The 23,846-nt window shown below is 33.6% G+C and overlaps 2 protein-coding genes across 2 annotated transcripts; both read left to right on the forward strand.

The window, feature by feature from the left end:
• Positions 1-16,510: 16,510 nt before the first annotated feature.
• LOC133879816 (G-type lectin S-receptor-like serine/threonine-protein kinase At2g19130) lies at positions 16,511-20,045 on the forward strand. The gene is made up of 4 exons (XM_062318591.1): positions 16,511-17,828; positions 17,939-18,040; positions 19,694-19,905; positions 19,950-20,045. The coding sequence occupies exons 1-4, from the start codon at positions 16,511-16,513 to the stop codon at positions 20,043-20,045; spliced, it is 1,728 nt and encodes a 575-aa protein (XP_062174575.1).
• A 615-nt stretch (positions 20,046-20,660) lies between these two features.
• Positions 20,661-21,218, forward strand: LOC133879817 (receptor-like serine/threonine-protein kinase SD1-6). Its single transcript, XM_062318592.1, has 2 exons — positions 20,661-20,801; positions 20,910-21,218. The coding sequence occupies exons 1-2, from the start codon at positions 20,661-20,663 to the stop codon at positions 21,216-21,218; spliced, it is 450 nt and encodes a 149-aa protein (XP_062174576.1).
• The last annotated feature ends 2,628 nt before the right edge of the window (positions 21,219-23,846 follow it).

Below are 23,846 nucleotides of genomic sequence, written 5' to 3' on the forward strand. Positions count from 1 at the left end.
TATAATATGCTTATAACAGGATGCCATCTAAAACTACACAGATTGAGAGTTCGGAGTGGAAATTATGGCTCTTTTTCTGAAAATGAAACTAAAACCAGGGTAATTATATTTTCTTTTCCAATTGACCAAAATTTTTACAAGTCAAGCTTGTAGTAACCCATAATTCAACAGAGAAAACCCATAAATCCACCCATCAATATGCAACAACCTCAAATTTGTAAATGCTTTCTCGAAATAAACCAAAATATTCAACTTAACACATTAGGAGTCACTACCCGCAGTCAAGGAGTAACAAAACACATTCAGATTGAATGAGGCTCATACACCAAAATTAGTTTGTGTCTAGGGTGTGAATACTATGGTTGTTGATGGTTACCCGAATATTCCCCATTTACCTCTGCTCCTTTTCCTGAGTTTTCTCACCAATCAAACAAAATCCAAATAAAACGAAATCCAGAGCCCTAATCTATAATACCATAGTAGCACAAACAAAAATCTTAAAAATGAACTATAATGAAATAAACACCGCCTCACGCTTAAAATCTAAAAAACACATCAAGGATTAAGATTTGAGTGTTACCTTGAAAAACTCTTTTCTTCCTATTTCTTCTTCCCACACTCTCCCTCTCTCACTCTCTCTCGGCCTCTCGGTGAATCTCTCTCTCTCTTACTTTCTCTCTCTCTCTTGCTGGATCTCTGTTTAGTCTCTGAAAAAAAATAGGCGACAAGAAGAATGGGAGAAAGTGATAAGAGGGGCGGGAGATTAAAAAAAAAATTGTGCGAAAATTTCACCTCCCACTTTAGTTTCAGTCTCCCGCTTATTATTTGGACAAAAAAAGATACCGTTTTATATCAGCGGCGACTCTTGTCGCCGCTAATAATCATGAATAAAAATTAGTCTAATCAAATTTTTTTTTAAGAAAAAAAAAAAAATTAATTAATTTAAATTAAAACCTATACCAAAAAAAAAAGGGGTTAAATATTATTTAGCCTTATAACAACAGTTTTTTATAAAGCACTAGGAACTAACAAGTGTCATGATTTTGCCCTTCAAACTGTCAATCTGTTGATTTAACCTCATCCATCAATCTTGACCATTATGATTAATATTAAATTAAAATTGATCAAAATGTTCTGAAAATACCCTTACTTTGACAATTGAAAAATCAAAATTACCATTTTATTTATTAATTAATAGAAAAAGACAAAGTGTAATTTTGGTTTCTAAATGGTCAAACTAATGATCTATTGGTCCTATTGATTGATCAGAATCGATCGGATGATCTATCGGTCCTATTGATTGATCACGATCGATCGGATGATCTATCGGTCCTATTGATCAATCACGATCGATCGGATGATCTATCGGTCCTATTGATCAATCACAATCGATCGGATGATCTATCGATCCTATTGATCAATCACGATCGATCAGATGATCTATTGATCCTATAGATCAATCACGATCGATCGGATGATCTATCGATCCTATAGATCAATCACGATCGATCGACTGATCTATCGATCGCGATCGATCGGATGATCTATCGATCCTATAGATCAATCACGATCGATCGACTGATCTATTGATCGCGATCGATCGGATGATCTATCTATCGATCATATTGATCAATCACAATCAATCAGATGATCTATCAATCCTATTGATCCATCACAATCGATCAGATGATCTATCGATCCTATAGATCGATCGCGATTGATCGGATGATCTATCTATCGATCATATTGATCAATCACAATCAATCAAATGATCTATCAATCCTATTGATCCATCACGATCGATCGGATGATCTATCAATCCTATAGATCAATCACGATCGATCGGATTCACGATCAATCGGATGATCTATCGATCCTATAGATCATCGCGATCGATCGGATGATCTATTGGTCCTATTGATCAATCACGATCAATCGGATGATCTATCAATCCTATTGATCAATCACGATCGATCAGATGATCTATCGATCCTATAGATCGATCGGATGATCTATCGATTCTAGGATAATATTAAATACTTAGATCAGATTATCTATCGGTCCTATTGATTAATCATGATTGATCAGATGATCTATCGGTCCTATCAATCGATCGCAATCGATTGAATGATCTATCAATCCTATTGGTATATCAAGATCGATCGGATGAACTATCGATCCTATTGATTGATCACGATCGATCGGATGATCTATCGGTCCTATTGATCCATCACGATCGATCGGATGATCTATGGATCATATTGGTCTATCAAAATCGATCAATAGGATCGATAGATCATCCGATCGATCGTGATCGATCAATAAGACCGATAGATCATCAAATCGATTGTGATCGATCCATAGGATCGATAGATCATCCGATCGATCTTAATAGACCAATTCGATCTTGATAGACCTATAGGATTGATAGATCATCCGATCGATCTTGATAGACCAATTCGATCTTGATAGACCTATAGGATTGATAGATCATCAAATCGATCTTGATAGACCTATAGGATTGATAGATCATCAAATCGATCGTGATAAATCAATATATCGATAGATCCTTCGATCGATCGTGATCGATCAATAGAATTGATGGATCATCCGATCGATCTTGATAGACCAATAGAATCGATAGATCATCCGATCGATCGTGATCGATCAATAGAACCGATAGATCATCCGATCGATCGTGATCGATCAATAGGACCGATAGATCATCCGATCGATCATGATCGATCAATAGGACCGATAGATCATTCGATCGATCTTGATAGACTAATAGGATCGATAGATCATCCAATTGATCCTGATCGATTGATAGGACCGATAGATCATCCGATCGATCCTGATCAATCAATAGGACCAATAGATCATCCGATCGATCAATATGATTAATAGATCATTCGATCAATCTTAATAGACCAATAGGATCGATAGATCATTTGATCGATCGTGATAGAGTTCGACTGATCAGACTTCACACAATGAAGGTTTGATCGATTAATATGATTGATAAACTATCTGATCGACCATAGTGCATTAATTATAAAAACAATTTTTTATATTTTCTTTTTTAAAAAACCTAGTTTTCTATTAATTTTTATTTAAAAAAGGAAAAAGAACGAATTTTTTTTTTTGTTTTGTTGAAAGAAAAACCAAAAATTAACTTCTTTTTTTTTTTAAAAAAATAAATAAATAAAACCAATTTTTAGGAAAAAATAAATAATTTTTACAAACAAATTAAAAAAATTAAAGAAAAAAAAAACTGAAAATTTTGAAAACGTTAAAAAAAAAAAAAAAAAAAAAAAAAGAAAAAAGAAAAAAAGTAAAAATATTATTAGCGGCCACATAAAAAAGTGGCCACTAATAATTGATTATTAGCGGCCAAAAAAGTAGCTGCTAATAGTTCTGGAAAACAATTTTTTTTAAAAAAAAAAACAAACGAAAAAAATTAAAAAAAAAATTAAAAAGAAAAACTAGTTTTCTATTAATCTCTTTTTTTTTAAAAAAAAAAAAAGAAAAGAAAAAGAACGATTTTTTTTTGTTGATAGAAAAACCTAAAATTAACTTTTCTTTTTATTATTTTAAAAAAACCAATTTTTTTTTAAAAAAATATTTTTTACAAAAAAATTAAAAAAATTAAAGAAAAAAAAAATTAAGAATGAAAAATATATATTTAAAATAAAAACAAACAAAAAAAATGAAAATTTTGAAAACATTAAAAATTAAAAAAAAAAAAAAAACGAAAAAAGTTAGCACATATTATTTTGAAAACATAAAAAAAAAAACGCTAAATATTATTAGCGGCCACATAAGTGGGCTAATAATCCATTATTAGCGGCCACATAAAAAAGTGGCCGCTAATAACTGATTATTAGCGGCCAAAAAAGTGGCCGCTAATAGTTATGGAAAACAATTTTTTTTTTTTAAAAAAAAAACAAATGAAAAAATAAAAAAAAAAAATAAAAAAGAAAAACTAGTTTTCTATTAATCTCTCTTTTTTTAAAAAAAAAAAAAAAAAAAAGGAAAAAGAACGATTTTTTTTTTTGGTTGATAGAAAAACCAAAAATTAACTGTTCTTTTTATTATTTTAAAAAAACCAATTTTTTTTTTAAAAAATATTTTTTACAAACAAATTAAAAAAATTAAAGAAAAAAAAATTAAGAATGAAAAATATATATTCAAAATAAAAAAAAACAAAAAAAATGAAAATTTTCAAAACATTCAAAAAAAAAAAAAAAAAAAACGAAAAAAGTTAGCACATATTATTTTGAAAACATAAAAAAAAGGCTAAATATTATTAGCGGCCACATTAGTGGCCGCTAATAGTTCTGGAAAACAATTTTTTTTTTTTTTAAAAAAAACAAACGAAAAAATAAAAAAGAAAAAAAAAAAAGGAAAAAGAACGATTTTTTTTGTGTTGATAGAAAAACCAAAAATTAACTTTTCTTTTTCTTATTTTAAAAAAACCAAATTTTTTTTAAAAAAAATATTTTTTACAAACAAATTAAAAAAATTAAAGAAAAACAAAAAAAAAGAATGAAAAATATATATTTAAAATAAAAACATTAAAAATGAAAATTTTGTAAACATTAAAAAAAAAAAAAAAGTTAGCACATATTATTTTGAAAACATAATAAAAACGCTAAATATTATTAGCGGCCATATAAAAAAGTGGCCGCTAATAATTGATTATTAGCGGCCAAAAAAGTGGCCGCTAATAGTTCTGGAAAACAATATTTTTTTAAAAAAAAAAAAACGAAAAAATAAAAAAGAAAAACTAGTTTTCTATTAATCTCTTTTTTTAAAAAAAAAAAAAAAAAAAGGAAAAAGAACAATTTTTTTTTTTGTTGATAGAAAAACCAAAAATTAACTTTTCTTTTTATTATTTTAGAAAAACCAATTTTTTTAAAAAAAATATTTTTTACAAACAAATTAAAAAAATTAAAGAAAAAAAAAATTAAGAATGAAAAATATATATTTAAAATAAAAAAATTAAAAAAAAAAATGAAAATTTTGAGAACATGAAAAAAAAAAAAAAAAAGGAAAAAAGTTAGCACATATTATTTTGAAAACATAAAAAAACGCTAAATATTATTAGCGGCCACATAAAAAACTGGCCGCTAACAATTGATTATTAGCGGCCATATAAAAAAGTGGCCGCTAATAATCAATTATTAGCGGCCACTGTTTTGGCCGCTAATATTTTTATTATCAGCGGCGACTAATAGTTTCCTGGAATTTTCCCCACCTCCCTGCCAAGTTATTAGCGGCAATTTTTAGCGGCCACAATTAGGTGGCCGCTAATAGTTTACAAATAACGGCGACTATTAGCGGCCAATTGTAATTGGCCGCTAATAGTGTATTATTAGCGGCCACTTTTAAAAGTGGCTGCTAATAATATGATCATTAGCGGCTACTATGCGTTGGCCGCTAATGATCAAATTTCTTGTAGTGTCTCCAAACAGCAGTGGAAATTTTATACTGATCGAGATGGTTCAACTCATTCAAAAGGTAAGCAAATTTTTCTAAGGACTCACTCGTGACCCTACCAAGGCAGAAGATTGGGACGACCAAAAAGATTGTCTTCGTTTTTTAAATTGTCTTTTATTTTTTATTATTATTATAATAGATGACTTGGTATTTGATGATGTGGTATTGACATCGGGTGCTGATACACATTACATTGTGTTTCAAATGAGACACATGTGACAGATAACAAATCGTCAACTTTAACAATAAAGTCACAGAAAGACCTATTTAAATTTGGGCAAAGCGTATGGGCCTTATTTTTGAAATTGAAAATTCAAAGACTAAATCCAAATTAAATAAAAACCTTAGGGGTAAATGATTTTTCCCTTTTTATTTTATTTTGTTTTGTTTTGTTTTGTTTTGTATTTTTGAATTTTTGTATTTTTTTTTCTGAGTTTTGAAAAAGTGAAAATTGACAAGTATTTATGGTAGGGGGTCACATTTGAAAAAGTATTATATGTGGGGTCTAAAAAAAAAAAAAATCGTTTGGTGAACTAAGAATGTTTTTGGAAAAGCAAAAAACCAATCAAGAAGTGTTTTCAAAACAAAAAAGAAATAAAAGCAAAAAAGTTAAAGAAAAAAAAAATCGTTTGGTGAACTAAGAATGTTTTTCGAAAAGCAAAAAACAAATCAAGAATTGTTTTCAACACGTAAAATAAATAAAGGTTGGTCTCCCCACCGCCTATCTACGAGGGGCACACAAGAGGTGGATGACCGGCCGTGAGAGGCAGAGATCAAAGCGTAGGTCTTCATCATCCCATTCTCACGAAATTTTATGATTTGTTTTGAAAAGTGGATTAATAATAAAGGGCACATGCATATACTTGCCCTTCTATTTTTCGCAGAATTATGCTTGAAGTTTTACTAATATCTACTTATAATTAACACACTATTGCTATAAAAAGCCATTAACTTTAGTGTGTTTCCTCAATCAAGTGTGGGATGAGCCATTAGGCTTTTTCGCACTTGTAAATAGGATTACCCGAACCACCTTTTGATACAAATTTTGAGTAGAACTCACCATAAAAAAAATTTATGCATTGGTGGAAAACGCCTCTATAAGTATGACTGATGATAATAGAGAGAGTAATCAAGGAAATCCCTTTGTAAACTGTATTATTTATTGTTTCTCTCTGTATTATTTATTCATCAAAAAAAATTTCTCAATTCTCTCGTCTCTCTCAGATCTCTCTGTCTCTCTGTCTCACTTTGTTTGTATTATTTTTTTTTAGCAAACGACGACTCACTCCCTCCCGGCCGCACGACTCGATCGCCACCACCTGGAGAAGCTCGTTTTCTTCATCGGTGACGGAGAAGAGGCCAGTGGTTTTTGCATCCTTTTTATAGTGATTTTTGGTCTTTTTGTTACTTTTTTTGGTCCTTTCTGTTAGTCGCCGGAGTAGTTGGTGTCTTTTGGTGTTTTTTGCTCCTTTTTGTTGGTCGATGAAATAGTTGGAGGGGAGAAATTCTAGGTCAAATGAGAAATTCCATCGCTCGGGAAGGGGAAACCCAGGCTTTGAGCTTGCCGGTTCTCGACGACGAGGTGGACGAAGATCTAGCACTTTTCATTGCCGGATACGCCAGTCTCGGCCGGGACACTAGAAATTGGGAGGAAAAAAAAAAAGAACCGATATTCTGTTCAAAGGAATTTAGCGATGTGAGTTAGGGGTACGTGGCTAAAAGTGGCTAAATCCCACGTCGCTAAATAACCACATTTTTAGAATACCACGTGGCTAAATTGCATTTTGTGACACCTTGATTCGCTACGCGTGCCCCACTTTGCTAATGACACATGGCTAACAGTAGGTGGTTAAATGCCATTTATTTTGTAGCGCGAGTTCAAAAGTGTTTACTGTTTTCCAAACCCGGCTCACTATTTATCACCGTTTGGTTTTCATTTCCATTTCGCATGATTTCCATATTTTTCAATGGGAAACACACACATAAACACATAACTACGCTACTGCCATTTCCCTTGCCATGTTCTAATTCTTTGTATGTTTATCCTCAAACTTTAGGGCTGTAGTATAACAGCGTCGTTCCTAGAAGCTTACACGAAGAAGTTGATTAATTCCTATAGCCGCAATTAGCATCGGCCTAATGGGTTGAGAAGGACTTAACAAAAGAACCTTCCAAACACTTCTCCGTGCCAATTGCTTTCATGGGCCGATTCTGGGGTGGAAGTTGGGATGTTGATCAAAACCAACACCGCTTTGGGTTATCTCCTCAACACAAAGGAATAGTCTCATAATTAAGAAGACTACAAATTTTCTTGTTAACGTATTCGTATCCATATAGATATTTCGCCACATGGCTACAATACCGATATTGTAGCCACGTGGCGATTTTGTTACGTGGTAGATTACCTACGTCGCGATTTCGCCATGTGGGTAATCCACCACGTAGCGAAATGTTTTGCGTAGGTAATTAATGACATGGGTTTTTCCACGTAGCCAATTAGCCACGTGTCTAATTTATTAAAATCTTTTTTTAAAAAAAATTTTTTTTTTTATGATATAAAATTTTAACCATGTGGCATATAGCCAATTAGCCATGTGTCTAATTTATTAAAATCTTATTTTATTTTATTTTATTTTTATTTATTTATTTTTTATGATATAAAATTTGAACTATGTGGTTTTTTTACCACGTGGCAAATAATCTACGTTGCTATTTGTTATGTGGAGGGATGGGACGTACTGGGCGGGAGTCTCCCAAAATTGAAATTGAAGTTTCTCTCAACTCTCTCTCTCTCGACGTGGACGAGTATGGACCACTTTAAATTTTGCCTTTATTTTTTTATTTTTACATATCTCTCTGATCTCAACTTTCTCTCTCTTTCTCTCTCTCTCTCCCTCTCTCTCTCTCTCTCTCTCTCTCTCTCAATATTGAATAATAATAATAAAAAAAAACTCTCTTTCAACTCTTCTTCTTCCTCGTCTCTCTCTGTCTCACTTTTTTTTTTTTTTTTTTTTTTTTTTTTTTTTTTTTTCAGAAGATGACAACTCACCCACCAGCCGCACGACATGGTCGCCACCACCCGGAGAAGCTCCTTTTCGTCATCGGTGACGGAGATGAAGGCGTCGAGCTCCACTCCAGGCCAGATTTTTTTGGGTTACTCACCGGTGACCCATGGAAGATCAAGTCCGATCTTTCACTTTTTCTCCCCTTTTGAACTCTGTGTTGGCCTGATTTTAATTTTAGGTTGGATTTTTTGTGTTGAATTTCATGGGGAAGGGGAACAAAAACAGTTTTTGTTTGTTATTGTTTTTTTGGTTTGAATCTCTATGCCAGTTATTGTTTGTCGTCACTAGAGAACGGAAATCCACTCCAGATGTCGACGGGGAATGATAATCCGCTCCGAATCTCGACAACGTCGTCGACGACGAGTTGAACCCAAAGATCGAGCGTGGATCTCACCGGATATGCCGGCTCTCGCCAGAGATCCAGTGAGATATAATGATATACGTATATCGTATACGATCGATATTGGAAAGACAAGAAAAAAAAATCTGGTTTTTGGTGACGTGGGTGTGAGGTAGGTGTCTAAAAATACTTATTTTCAACCTTTATTGGTTTTTTTTAAAAAAATAAAAAATAAAATAAAAATGCATTTAGCCACGTGGGTATAGCACATGGCTAAATGTTGCGTGGCTAAATAACCACGTATATGAAAAGCCACGTGGCTAATTGACATTTAGCAACATCCTTATTAGCTATACGGAACCCACGTGGTTAATTGCACATGGCGAACCATTAGCCACATGGATGTGGCACATCTACGTGGCTAATTGCAAGTGGCTAAAAAACACATTTTTCTATACATACTAATTGTGGTGGTGCAAGTTAGCTAGAGTGGTATGGGTAGCATAACGAGTAAGCCATGGCTCTTATTTCTTATGCTTCTACTCCTGTCTTATTACAGAGAATGCTTCACCATAGCTGCCGATACCCTTTCAACAGGTCAGTCTCTTTCATGGAACAACACTATATGAGCTCCATTTCTTCCAACGAGGGGCTTCATTAAAGGCCTACCTCAGCATATGGCATAAAAGCTTTGTTCCGAAGAGCATTGTTTGGGTAGCAAATAGATAAACCATTTTTCTAACCTATCTTTCTCAAGACTTGACCTCTCAGAAGATGGCAACCTACTCCTATTTTAAGGTTCCTCCAACATCCCATTTTGGCTAAAAAATTTGACATTTCTCCGATCAAATTTAGCTGAAGCAACAATTGGTGAAGATGGGAATATCATTTTGAAAGATTGGTCCAACGCAAAACCCTCAAACCTCTAAATCCTCACCACAAAAACTCTAAACCCTAAACCCAAACCCCAAACCTTAAACCCTAAAACTCTAAACCCTAAACCCCATACCCCAAACCTTAAACTCTAAAACTCTAAACCTAAACCCCAAAATCCTGAACCCTAAACCTTAAATCCAAGCCCTAAACCCTAAACCCCAAATCCAAACCCTAAACCCTAACCCTAAACTCTAAACCCTAAACGCTAAATCCCAAACCCTGAACCATAACACTAAACCCTAACCCGAAACCCTAAACCCTAAACCCTAAAACTCTAAAACCCTAAGCCCTAAGCCCTAAACCCTAAACCCTAAAACACTAACCCTAAAGCCCTAAACCCTAACCCTAACCCTAACCCTAGCCCTAAACCCTAAAACCCTAAATCCTGACCCTGACTCTGACCCAAAAACCTAAACCCTAAACCCTAAACACTAAAACCCTAAACCCTAAACACTAAGCCCTAAAAATCCTAAAACCCTAATCCCTAACCCTAAATCCAAACCTTAAACCCTAAACCCCAAAACCTAAACCCTAAACTGTGTATCCTAAACCCTAAACCCTAAACCGTATACCTTAAACCATGAAGCAATATTTTGGTGAAGATGGGAATTTTTTTTTGAGATTGGTCAAATGCATCTTCAATATTTTAGGAGAGTTTCGACCATCTTACTGATACATCCCATTTTGGTTGACAAATTTGACATTTCCCCCGTCAACTGAAGCAATACTTGGGGAAGATGGGAATTTTGTTTTAAGAGATAGGTCGAATGCGTCTTCTATATTGTGAGAGTGTTTCGACCATCCGACCGATACATGGCTCCCAAGTGCAAAGTTATTGATTGATAAGGTTACTCGAAAACAACAGCTACTCGTTTCATGGAAAAATTCAAAAGATCCAGCACCTAGTGTGTTCTTTGGGGGGGGGGGGGGGGGGGGGGGGGGGGGGGGGGGGGTTAGACCCAAATGGAAGCAATCAAATTAAATTTGCTTAGAGTGGAACATATCCCAAATCTATTGGAATTTTGGAGTTTGGAATGGAAATTAATTCAGCTTAATTCCTGATATGAGATTGAATTTTGTCTACAACATTAGTTTTGTTTCAAATGAAAAGGAAATATATTTTATTCATTCTCTTTATAATCCATCTCACCGGTCTAAATTAGTGATGTCGTCTAACCATGAAATGTATGATATCTATTTCATTTGAAATTGACAAGATCCTTGTCCGCAATCTACGTCTTAGGGTCATTAAGCAAAAAGGTTCAATGTCCTCAATAAGATTGAACTAGCATGCTTAAAATAATGCATGCCAATTTGAATTTGTTTATCATATATATGCACGTGTTGTGGTTACAGTTCTCTAGATGCAACCAAACTAAGACCTAAAAAGATTCATCTCATATCTAAAGGTAGTGGTTTAAAAATCACCTCCCCACACCCATTTTCACACTCCCTTATATAGTTTTTAAAACTATCATTAGATTTAAATACAATAAAGATCCATATCAAATTTAATGGTCATTGTTTTAAAAGCAACTTAAGGGATGTGGAAATGCCGAAATGGGTGTGGAAAAGTGAAAATATGTATAGCATTACTCAAAAAGAAAATTTTCACGTACCAGCCTTTAAAATTGACAAATGTCCCTTTAATATTTGAGAAGTAAAAGCTTTTTTTAATAATATTAAGAAGAAAAAAAAAACCTACATACCTTCTTCAATTACCATCCAATTGACAATGTTTCCTTCAAACTTTTAATTAGAATAATGTCCCCTTTAAATTACCAAAAATTATCACAGTCTCGTCGATAATGAAAATACCCTTAATAAAATAAAAGTAAAAAATTCTAAAAAACAAATAAAACTATAAATTGAAAAAACCAAGGGTAGAAAAAAAAATACATTGTATTTTTTAAAGGAAAAAAAAAAAATTGTTTTTAGTTTTTCATTTATAGGAGTATTTTTGTTTTACTGAAAAAAAAAAAAAATTAAGAAAAATTTCACAAAACCCCCCGAACTTCCACTCGTTTTTAACTAACCCTCAAAGTTCAAAAACTCGGAATTTAAACAATCAAACTTCTAATTTTTTGTAATGTCCCCTTTTTGTTGGGGTTTGACGCTAAATTAGACAGCAAAAAGAGTGAAATGACATTTATACCCCTTGAACTTTTATAAAATTTCAAATTTATCCTTAATTTCAATTTAAAAATTTAAAAAAGTTCAAAAAAAAAATTAAAGGGTAAATTTAATTACTTTTTTTTTTTTTTTTTTTTTTTTTTCATAAACTACCAGCCTCACCACCTGATGACATTGAAGTACTATTTAATTATCAAAACTTCCAATTCCGTCGGTCAACCTTGCTAAAAAACTTGACAAACACATATTTTGCTGTTTTGGAAACAGCAACGTACCAAACAGCTAGCCCATCTTCAAGATTTTCACCTCATCTAGGACCATTGACATCTCTACCCGTTTCTCACTTATTCTAGAACCTTCCCCTTTTATCTCCTTCTCGGCCTTTCTCCGGTTGACGTGATTCAGCCGCAAAACCGTCCCCTCCACTTCAAATCCTGCATCTTCCCCTCCATCCTCGTACCATCTCCTTGATTCACGCCCACTCGCTTTAATTGACTTCGGCCGACCAAGTACTCAATATATGACAACCTTTCCTTGAAAATCCTCTACCCATTTCCCGATAATCTCGCTCCATCTCTCAACCTGATACTGATATATTTGATAATCGGTAGAAGAGTAATCATTCACTACCACATAAATATATAACTTTTTACCACCTTGTCTATGTGGTAAGGTGGTCCCCCACCTTAATTTATTTTTAAAAAATAAAAAAATCAAAAAGTAGTGGGGGACCACCTTGCCACATAAGCAAGGTGGTAAAAAGTTGTATATTTGGGTGGCATTGAATCATTATTCTTAGTAGAAATATTAGACACATTTTCACTATTAAACACCCACTTTTATGTAATTTTTAAAATTATCATTAGATCAAAATTTAATAGTAAATTATTTTAAATTTGATGATAATTTTAAAAATCGCATCAAAAAATGCGGAAGTGCAATGTCTTATCATTACTCAATAAAATGTGTTATTTGTACACACTTTTTTGTAACACATTTTGTTCACACATTTAGTGTGAGACTCATGCATGTAGAAACCATCCCATATGTATGGATTTCACACCAAATGTAAAGAACATAAATTTCTTACAAACTGTAAGAAATTTCGTACAACTCACATACAAGAGTGACATGTATTATTTAAACATCTGAGAAACACATGTTTTTCTATTAGAGTAATGTTTCTTACACAATTTTTGTACAACTTTTACACAACTCTAACAACTTTCTTTTAAAATCAGCTACTGAATATTTAGGACCCACATGTTGGAAAACAAATCTAATGGTTGATCATAATAAAAAGTAGTTAGAGTTGTGCAAAAGTTGTGAGAGAGTTGTGTAAGAAACATTATTCTTTCTTTTAATGCTATTAAAATAGCATGTGAGAAACACATTCTATTAAAACAATATGTGCTTTTCACATGCCAATGAATACATGTCAGTATTATATATGGGTTGTATAAAATTTCTTACAAATCAGTTTGCAAAAAATTTTTTGTTTCTTTTGATTGCCCCTTTTTTAATTTTTTAATTCTAGCATGTGATTCTCTCGTGCCCGATTGTCATTGCAATCAAGAATTTCCTGTTTTTTCTTTTTTAGTAGGTCTTGGAACCGGTGATATCCGACTTCCAACACCTGATGCTCCCCATTCTTGTTTGGACAGATTTCAAGTCTTTTAGAAGCGTCGATTTCTACGCATCCTATCATTAGAGAGACCGCTTTTCACTTTGTACGTGAAACTTTTCTCATCTTTTCTTTTTTTTTCTTAAGTCTATTAGTAGCTAGGAGTGGCAATGAGTCAATGACCCTCGCAATTCTTTCTCATTCTCCTTTATTGGAATAAATAAAAAATAAAAAAAAGATTAACCTTAAATTTTGGTTAAAGTTTCACAACCAGCACTTGATTAGGCAACCTGAAAAGAGCATGGTGAAAATGCTATTTTGACAACGATTTTTAGGATGGTTTTTTTTTTTTTTTTTTTAACAAAAAAAAAAAGAAAAAAGAAAAAAAGCAGAAGAAGTATTAATAAAATATAAAATATTTAAAATTATTTCTATTTTTATATCATATCACAGATCAAAATAAAATTTTTTTTTTTAAAAAAAAAACACGCTTAAGCAAATTTTGTCAAACGAACCTAATGATTATTTGTAGAGAGGCCAAAACTAATTAATGAAGTCGGCAGATTCCATTGGAAATAACATGGATATCGTGTTGAATAAAGTCACCCCACCCTTTTCCTCCGCTACGAGAAAGACCGGATCCTATGGAGTATAATCGTTGACAAATTGACTCCAAAATGGATTCAAAACATGCTGTCAATCGACAGAGTGATTATATCAGACATAAAGAACCATGTTAAATAATTCGGTTAACGAAGACGCCTTAACAGAGTCAAGAAAAAAGAGAGTGAGAGAATCTTCAGTGAAATTTCTGTCTGGCCCGAGGAGGGAGGAATGGACTCCCTCCTCCCGGCTGTGCTTTTTGCTTCTCTCTCAGCCTTTTGAACTGTAGAGATTTTATTCCTCCCGGTTTGAACCGGTGGTGGCTGGTTTTCCCCTAACTCTTTTGGGCTATGGTGGCTTGTGTTTGTTTTTGGTTTTGTTGTTTCTTTCTTCTGGTGTTTTGGCAGTGAGAAGAAGTCCGGTTTGGGGAGTGGCCGGCTTCCGGTGTCGTTGACAGAGTGCTTTGACCGGTTTTAAGTTTGTTTTCTCTCGGTTTTCGAAGCCAGATCTACGCACATCACTTGACTTCTGCTAGACACGCGCCACCCAGCTGTGTGGGTGTTTCTGCTGTTGTGTTATGCATTCTTTTGTTTCTCCAGTACAGACTGTCTTTGTATTGCTTAAATTTTATTGGAATTTTTAGTGGCTAAATGCTAGGTAGGCCCTCTTTTATTTTGAGAGTGTTCGTTAATGTAAAGAGAGGTCCCAATGTAATTCTTGTAAGGTTTGAGTTTCTGCTAAAGCGGCTGTTTTTTAAGTCAGATCCTTCTGGTTTAGAGTTGTAGGGATCTTGTACCTCATTCTCATGATGTAAGCCTTTGGGCTTTTTCAGCAATATATTAGGTAGCACATGCTACTTATAATTTCCAGAGTGTTGCACCTTGAGTTTGAGGGAGAATGTTAGATAATATAATTTCCATACAATTGTAATTGGATATGGTAGGAAAATATATGAGATTATACGATTTGACTGTAATTGATTATAATCAAATCAGAATTGTATACATTCAAGTCTGATTTGATTTGATATTCTTTCATATATTTTTGTATTCTCCTTACATCCCTATAAATATGGATCATTTGTCTTGTAAATTCATCAAGGAATAAAAGCATATATAATGTAACTCTTTGGGCTTTATCATGTGAAAATAGGTCATAGACCGAACCACATAAAATCTCTTGTCTCTATTTTATTATTCCATTTTAATTTTCTTTCAATGTCAAGTTAATTACAACTTAATTACTTTGGGATGCGACTACAATTGGATTAGTTGATATGTTCCCTATATGAAGGCTTTTCTGTTAATGGGCTTTGGGGGGCCTATTAATTGTATAAATATAAAAAAATTGAAAGACAAGATCATCAAAAGACGAGGAGAATGATCGAAACAGAGAGGGGTCTGCTAGTTGAAAAATGAGGCGTAAAATTGTCCCAAATAAAATTAATTGTTCTAAAGTTGAAACAATTGTGCCCCTCATTTTTCAACTAACCAGCTCCTCTCAATTTCAAATCATATTCCAACAGACAAAAGGTACAACATGATAATTCTCTAATGAAGCCAATCCTTAAAAAATTACAAATAAACTCACACAAACTAAAAGTTGTAAATTCGTTCATTACAAATTATAAAATTTAATATTCAGAAGACTATTGTAGGGAATTTCCTGGTTAGCATAATCTCTCGTGCCATGAGTGTGACACTTGATCTTTTTGCATGCTTGAAAATGTTGTCCTTAATATGATTAAGCATACAGACTTGAAAAATCAATCTTTTGAATTCCCATTTGAAAATAATTGATTATTTGTCAATAAATTCACACTACATAGGAATAATGCTATTCAATAGAATTATTCAATAGACTTTACCCCTAAAATTACCCATTTGAAAAGGTAATTACCCCTAAAATTATGTTGTGAGAAATTAGGAATAATGCTATTCAATAGACTTTCATGCAATTGTCATACAACTGGGATAACGTGTTATGAAAATCAACCCTTAATTCTTATTTTTATTTTTCAAAAGTTAATTTTTAGAAAGAATTTCATTTAAATGTACCGAACTTTCGGTTTATTTAACTTAAAGCGAGTTCGATCAACATGTATAGTTACATAGGAACGTGACAGCACAAGAGGGTTCAGCGTTTTCCAAAAGCTATAAAGCTAGGAATGGTCTGGAAGTGAACTTCGTCACAAGAAGACTACTCCAAGTTTTCTTGTTAACCCATTCATATCTATCATCATTCTTTTTCTACCATTCTCCACTAATTACTAACAGCGGTGCTGCAAGTTAGAGAGAGCTGGGTAGCATGACGAGTAAGCCATGGCTCTTATTTGTTCTGCTTCTAATCCTCTCTTATGGCAGAGCATGCTTTTCCATATCTGGTGATACCCTTTCACCAGGTCACTCTCTTTCTTTTTCAAAGAGCGAGACCATAGTATCTCAAGGTGGCACTTTTGAGCTCGGTTTCTTCAAACCAGGAAGTTCATTAAAAATCTACCTGGGCATATGGTATAAAATGTATGACCAGAAGGACAATATTGTTTGGGTAGCAAATAGAGAAAACCCTCTGTCTGACCTGTCTTCGTCAAGACTTGACCTCTCAGAAGATGGCAATCTACTCCTGTTTGGAGGTTCCTCCAGCATCCCATTTTCGTTGACAAATTTGACCTCTCCCCGCTCAACTGAAGCAGTACTTGGGGAAGATGGAAATTTTGTTTTAAGAGATAAATCGAATGCGTCTTCTATATTGTGGGAGAGTTTCGACCATCCGACCGATACATGGCTCCCAGGTGCAAAGTGTTGGATCGATAAGGCTACTCGAAAACAACATCAACTCGTTTCATGGAAAAATTCAGAAGATCCAGCACCTGGTGTCTTCTCGGTGGGGTTAGACCCAAATGGAATCAATCAAGTTTGCTTACAGTGGAACACATCCCAAATCTATTGGTGTTCTGGAGCTTGGAATGGACATTCTTTCAACTTAATTCCTGAGATGAGCTTGAGTTCTATCTACAACTTCAGTATTGTGTCAAATGAAAAGGGAATGTATATTATTCATTATCTTCGTAATCCATCTTACCGCTCTAAATTAGTGATGTTGTCTACAGGAAAACTGCAGCTATGGACGTGGCTGTCTGGCCCTTTGGTATGGAATTCATTTTGGTATATACCGAGGGACCCATCTGATGTCTACGCTTTGTGTGGTGGATTTGGCGTGTATAGTGGGAATTCCTCGAGCCCGATCTGTGAATGTCTAAAAGGCTTTGAACCATTTTCGATTGACTACACCAGACTAAATGATTGGTCGGGTGGCTGTGTGAGGAAATCTCCTTTGCAATGTGAGAATAATACGTATGGTAATGGGACAAAAGATTGGTTCATGAAAATGCCAAACGTGAGATTGCCTGTCAATTCAAAAGCATATTGGGCAGAGAGTGCTAGGATTAATTGTGAAGCGGCTTGCATGAATAATTGCTCTTGCACAGCTTATGCTTATAATAGGAGTGGGTACTGTATGATATGGGAAGGAGCTATTTTTAACTTACAGCAACTCTCAGATGCTGGCGAGACTGGACAATATATCTATCTCAAACTTGCTGCTGATGAGAATCAAAGTACCAAAGGTGAAATGAAATCTACACAATAAAATTTAATTGTGTCATCTTTCATTTTAAGCTAATACTTCATTCTCTGTTATGGTTGAGCTAATAGTGATTCTTGTCATCATGATCAGGCAAAAAATGGAAAGTATGGGTAGCTGTGTTGGTCCCTTCAATAGGGTTTATCTTATGCCTCTTCATTTGTTTTTCAACGAAAGGAAAGCTCAAACGCGTAGGTAAGTGTAAACGACGTTCCAACCTCACATAGAAATCACTTTCAAAAAATTACAAGGAAGTCTACTTTAACTTAACACACTTTTCTAATGGCCTGACAATGAAAGCTAGCAGCTGTTAGCATCCTTAGTTGGTGAAGATAGTGTTTCAGGCTCCTGTTTGTGGGGGTCCTACAAATTTCATCATGTCTCTGTGAAGGAGTTTAATTAATTTGCAGTTATTTGGTCATTTCACTGGAATCGGAATGAATTGCTATATTATTACTACTTATTTGCAAAAATGACTAAATAAACTTAGTTATCTTTGGAAACTGGCATTTCTCAATGGTTGAACTTTGGTGATAGGATAGCTCGATACATTTTGAAGCTTAAGACGACAAATTTAAGTGAGGTATTTTTTTTTTTTTTTTTTTTAAAAAAAAGAAAAATTAATTAAATAATTTTTTATTTTTATTTTTATTTATTTAAGTGAGGCTTCTTCTTCTTCTTCTTTTATTTTATTTATTTTATTTTTTTCCATTTTTTTCTTTAGATCACTTATCAGAGACGGTCCTAGGGAATGATTTTAATGCCTTGAAAGGCTTGAATAGTGACATGTTGGAAAATAAGTAATGAAATGGGAAAAATCATATTTAGTCCCTAAGTTTTATATAAGATTTGGATTTAGTCCTTAGGTTTTCAATTTAAAAAATAAAGTCCTTAGGTTTTACCCGAGTTTCAAATTGATCCCTTTATTATTTTACCGTCAAAGTTAACAATTTTTCATTTGTCACATGTGTTTCATTTGACACGTTAGGGTTCTTGTCAGCATTCAATACAATGTAAATGTTCATATTACGAATCTAGAAGATTAGGATGACGAAGAAGATAATTTTTTGTTTCGGTCTTTGTTTTTTATTTATTTTTTATTTTTTTTGAAAGACTTGTCGCTTAATGACATGTCATTTGTATTAGATGCTGATATGAACGCTAATGTGTTAATTGAGACACACATAAAATATGTCAAACTATTAATTTTGAGGACAAAAAAATGACAGAGGGACCTATTTAAAATTTGTGCAAAACCTAAGGACCATATTCTTAAAATTAGAAACTTAAGGACTAAATTCAAACAAGATAAAAACTTAAGGGCTAAATATGATTTTTCCCTAATGAAATTGTAGAAGGAGAACCATAAGCTACTCATTGCTCATTACAAGGCCTAAAAAGTCTTTACCCACAACGTAATTAAATATTATTATTATTTTCATTCTCTCCACAATTTCCAAGAAATTGAATAGAATGTTTTAAGTTGGAGAATTGGTTTTATTTAAAAATGTCTTTAATATTATTTGTTTATCTCATTTAATACTATCAATTGTTTAAGACTTATTTCAAGAATGGAATGTTGGAGAATTAAGTTTTTAAGAAAATTTAATGATATTAATGCCTTTTTAATTACTTATTACTGAAATTAGGGGCCTTAATTAAATAATATTGATTATAATTAAGCCTTTAAATATTTTTTTTTATAAAAAAATATTTATCAATATTAATTAATTGGGGGCCTTAGGCAACCGCATAATTTGTTATAGGGTAGAGCTGGCCCTGTTTGGTGAACCTAATGATGTCACCTCATTGGATTTCCATGTATAGTGACTAATTCTTATCAAACAGGAGAGAAGGCTTCAAGCAACAATCTACTATTATTTGATTTCGATACGGAGCTCAGTGTAATCAATGAAGAAACGAATACCAACAATAATATGAAGAAAAAAGAGAAGGATTTTGAGTTACCACTATTCAGTTATGAGAGCATATCAACTGCAACTAATAATTTTTCAGCTGTAAATAAGCTTGGAGAAGGAGGTTATGGACTTGTTTACAAGGTACGTAACATTTTTTTGATGAATGTGCTTTAAATACTATCAAGAAAACCGACATTAGTGGTAAATCTTTATGGAAGTTTAAAGAGCTTATGGTTCTCCTTCATAGGGGAAATTACTCAGAGCGCGAGAAGTTGCAGTGAAGATGCTTTCAAAAAAATCTAGACAGGGAATTGAGGAGTTCAGAAATGAGATAATACTAATTGCAAAACTTCAGCATCGAAATCTTGTCAGAATCTTAGGTTGTTGTATCGAGCGAGATGAAAAAATATTAATATATGAGTACATGTCTAATCAAAGTTTGGACGTCTACCTTTTTGGTGAGTGCATGTTTATGTACATATGTGTATTTATTTTAATCTCATATGTTTCTAGGTTCTTATGGACTAATTTCCTTGTTGTACTATTTAAACAGACCCAATCAAGAACAAGATGTTAGCTTGGGAGACACGTGTACACATTATTGAAGGGATCGCTCAAGGGCTTCTTTATCTTCATCAATATTCAAGGTTACGAATCATACATAGAGATCTAAAACCGAGTAACATTCTCTTGGATAGTGAAATGAATCCAAAAATATCAGATTTTGGCATGGCTCGAATAGTTGGAGATAAAGAAACGAAAGCAAACACAAACCGAATTGTTGGAACTTAGTAAGTGTGCAACTTGTTTATATATGATATTTGCAATTGCCAATTAAATTCTTTTTGCAAGCTACTAAAAAAATAGTGTACTAAATTTTGTACTCCAGTGGATACATGTCTCCGGAATATGCTATAGATGGTTTATACTCGATAAAGTCTGATGTGTTTAGCTTTGGAGTGTTGCTCCTAGAGATTATAAGTGGCAAGAAGAATACTGGCTTCTATAACAGTAGTTCACTCAATCTTCTTAGATATGTGAGTATCTTTTATATCCTCTCAATTTCTTTATGTTTTAACTTAGTCTTATAAATTGAAATGCGCTTAATTTTCATTAAAGCTTACATTTATTTGAAATGATACTAGGCTTGGGAGTTGTGGATAGATGATCGGAGTTTGGAGTTGATAAATCCAACAATTGGGTATCCTTCTTCTAGTTCTCTTCCGTTGAGACTCATTAACATCGGCCTTCTTTGTGTCCAAGAAAGCCCGACTGATCGACCTACCATGCCTGATGTAGTCTCAATGATTAGCAATGAACATGCACCTCTATCTAAACCCAAGCAACCAGCGTTTACCACAGGCCGGAACATGATGGACACAAATCCAACAATTGACACATCAAGAAATTGCTCAAATAATAGCGTAACTATTTCAACAATGGAAGCCCGATGATTGTCTCCTATATCAAAGAAAAGAAATGTTGTACAACCAATCTTTTTGTTTAATTTGTATGCAAGTACGTTGATATGCTAAATGTCACTAGATGTTGTCTTGGTTCACTCATATCTTAGAACCAATCTTCTTGAATATTTTGAACCATATCTCTTATAAATTATGCGATAAACATGACTGCAATGATGTGAATTTCTACAAAAATTATATTCATAGCAATATCATATGTGTAGACTTCTACTATATCGACGATAAAAAATTTCCAATAATTACACAACTATTAATCAAAGCTCTAACTAAACACCCAATTGAAATACAACATGGCACAATCCAATAATTCCAGCAAATTGGTCCTCATAAATTCAATCAGTTTTCCAAAATATACCATTATAAACGTTAAACATAAATATATAAAAAAGAAATGGCAAGTGTTCACCTGGAAAGAGACCAACATATCATATATGTTAAATAGAACTTCATGCGTTCTGGTCTGAAAGCAGGACGGACAGTTTTATCAGTTGAAGAACACAAACTATTCTCACCTATCTCTCCACAACCTTATTTTTGTAAGAAAATTTTCTACTTACATTCCAATTTTCCAGCACTTAAATTTCATATTAACCAAACAGAACTCAGAATTTTTGCAATACTCCAATGTACTTGGCCCCATTAGAGGCAAAACGCTTACAAAAGTTTTTGAGCGGGTTTCAACCAATTAATGTAGATATAAATAGATACTATAAATTAGTTACGTTTCTTTTCTAGAGCTCCACTATTTTTTACCAAGCTCTAAACCTTTTATCTGAACTGAGCCAATTATATCGTTGCATTGAAAACCCAAGAAATGAAAATTCAAAATATACCTAAACTTCAATTCGTTTCTTTTCTAAGAGCATCCCTAGTGAGCTTTCCATTTCAATTTTTTCACCAAAATTTGGTAAAAAACTTTAAAAAGTCCACTTTAACAAACTCTATAAATTTTTTTTATTTTGGCTCTTGTCAGAATTTCACTCCAAATTTAGCTAACAAATTTCATGAGCTATTGAATATGTAATCATTTCTCTCTCATTTCACTTTACTTTTCACTTTTCATCTCTCTTCGTTTGTTAGGTGGGCTTACTTAAAACCAGTAAAAAATTAATATCTAGTTGAAATAGAGAAATATTTAGAGACTTTGATGTAGGAAGTTTGTTAAAAATATTTGTTAAAATAACCAAAGTAGATTTTTTAACTAAAATTCATAGAAAATTTGGAGAGCTCACTAGGGATTCTCTAACATAGTGAGAAGTGATAAACGTGAAAAATAAACTTTATTCTCAATACACAAAATCAACACACACATTGATAGAAAAAATTGATAATAATATTGATGGGAAAAAATGTTTATTCCAATACAACTGTTCTAAACTTATTGTAAAACCCTAAGGCTACGAAAGGCAATAAGATACTCCTAAGAATGAAAATAAAACAAAGAAGCAAAATATGGAAATACTTGGTGCCAAAGGATATTCTAAATTTATGGAAATACTTGGTGCCAAAGGAAAGCCATATTAGGAAAAAAAATAATAACTAAAGTAATACTTGACAACAAAGGAAATCAAAACATTGGAATCTTCTAGAAAAGAAATCAAGAAATTTTGGACGGGTTATTATGCATAATATCTTCTAAATCACAATCTGTCAATAGTTTATTCTTTCCTTTCTTCGTCATTAAACATGTTGGCAATTAACACATCATAAAATAACCCAGCGGTATTTCTGCCGAGGGTCGTCGGCACTTTAGGTCCATCGAGGTTTGATGATTACTTGGGCCCATCGGACTGTCCTACATCAGTCTCCTCCACTTCAGAAAAACTCATCATCGAGTTATTATCCCTATATAATGGGTCATCTAGATGGTATTCGAACAGGTCAGCTACATTGAAGGTGTTCGAAATTAACATGTCGTTGGGGAGTTCCACAACATAGGCATTGTCATTTATCTTCCTTGTCATTCGAAACGGTTCATACTTACGACTTTTCAATTTGCCATAGGTTTTGGTGGGGAAACGGTTCTTGCACAAATGTGCCATGACTAAATCCCCTTCTTGGGAAGTCTTCACTTGCCACTTTTTAGCCACTGCCTTGTACTTATCATTTGATTGTTCTAAATTCAGTCGTACATCTTCCTGTATTTGTTGCACTCGTTCTGCCATATTCTCGGCTGCTAAGCTTAAACCTAGGAGCTTCGAGAGCGGAACCAAGTCCAAAGCATGCTTAAGAGGTTTGGTGTAGACAACCTCGAATGGTGATTTGCTCGTAAACCTGTTGCTGATACTATTGATTGCAAACTCCACCTAAGGAAGATTAAGATCCCACTATTCAGCTTGTCTCCCGAGACACATCTGAGCATGTTATCGAGGGTTCAATTGGTCACCTCTGTCTAACTGTCAGTTTGCAGGTGGCATGTGTTGCTGTACTTGAGTGACATGTCAAACCTCTGCCACAAGGTTATCCAGAAGTGACTGAGGAACTTGATGTCTCGGTCCGACGTCATGGACTTGGGTTCGCCATGCACTCAGACAACTTCTCTAAAGAAGAGATGGGCTATCTGGGATGCATCAAATGTCTTCATGTAAGGGATGAAGT

This window comes from Alnus glutinosa, chromosome 10, assembly GCF_958979055.1.
Source record: "Alnus glutinosa chromosome 10, dhAlnGlut1.1, whole genome shotgun sequence".
NCBI lineage: Eukaryota > Viridiplantae > Streptophyta > Magnoliopsida > Fagales > Betulaceae > Alnus > Alnus glutinosa.

What these genes read in the sequence shown, in the direction of transcription:
- LOC133879816 (XM_062318591.1), top strand. Translation starts at nt 16,511, where the DNA reads ATGACGAGTAAGCCATGGCTCTTATTTGTTCTGCTTCTAATCCTCTCT. An exon ending in TGAGAATCAAAGTACCAAAG is followed by an intron (nt 17,829 to 17,938) that starts GTGAAATGAAAT and finishes CATCATGATCAG; the next exon opens with GCAAAAAATGGAAAGTATGG. An exon ending in GTTATGGACTTGTTTACAAG is followed by an intron (nt 19,906 to 19,949) that starts GTACGTAACATT and finishes AATACTATCAAG; the next exon opens with AAAACCGACATTAGTGGTAA.
- LOC133879817 (XM_062318592.1), top strand. Translation starts at nt 20,661, where the DNA reads ATGTCTCCGGAATATGCTATAGATGGTTTATACTCGATAAAGTCTGAT. An exon ending in CACTCAATCTTCTTAGATAT is followed by an intron (nt 20,802 to 20,909) that starts GTGAGTATCTTT and finishes AAATGATACTAG; the next exon opens with GCTTGGGAGTTGTGGATAGA.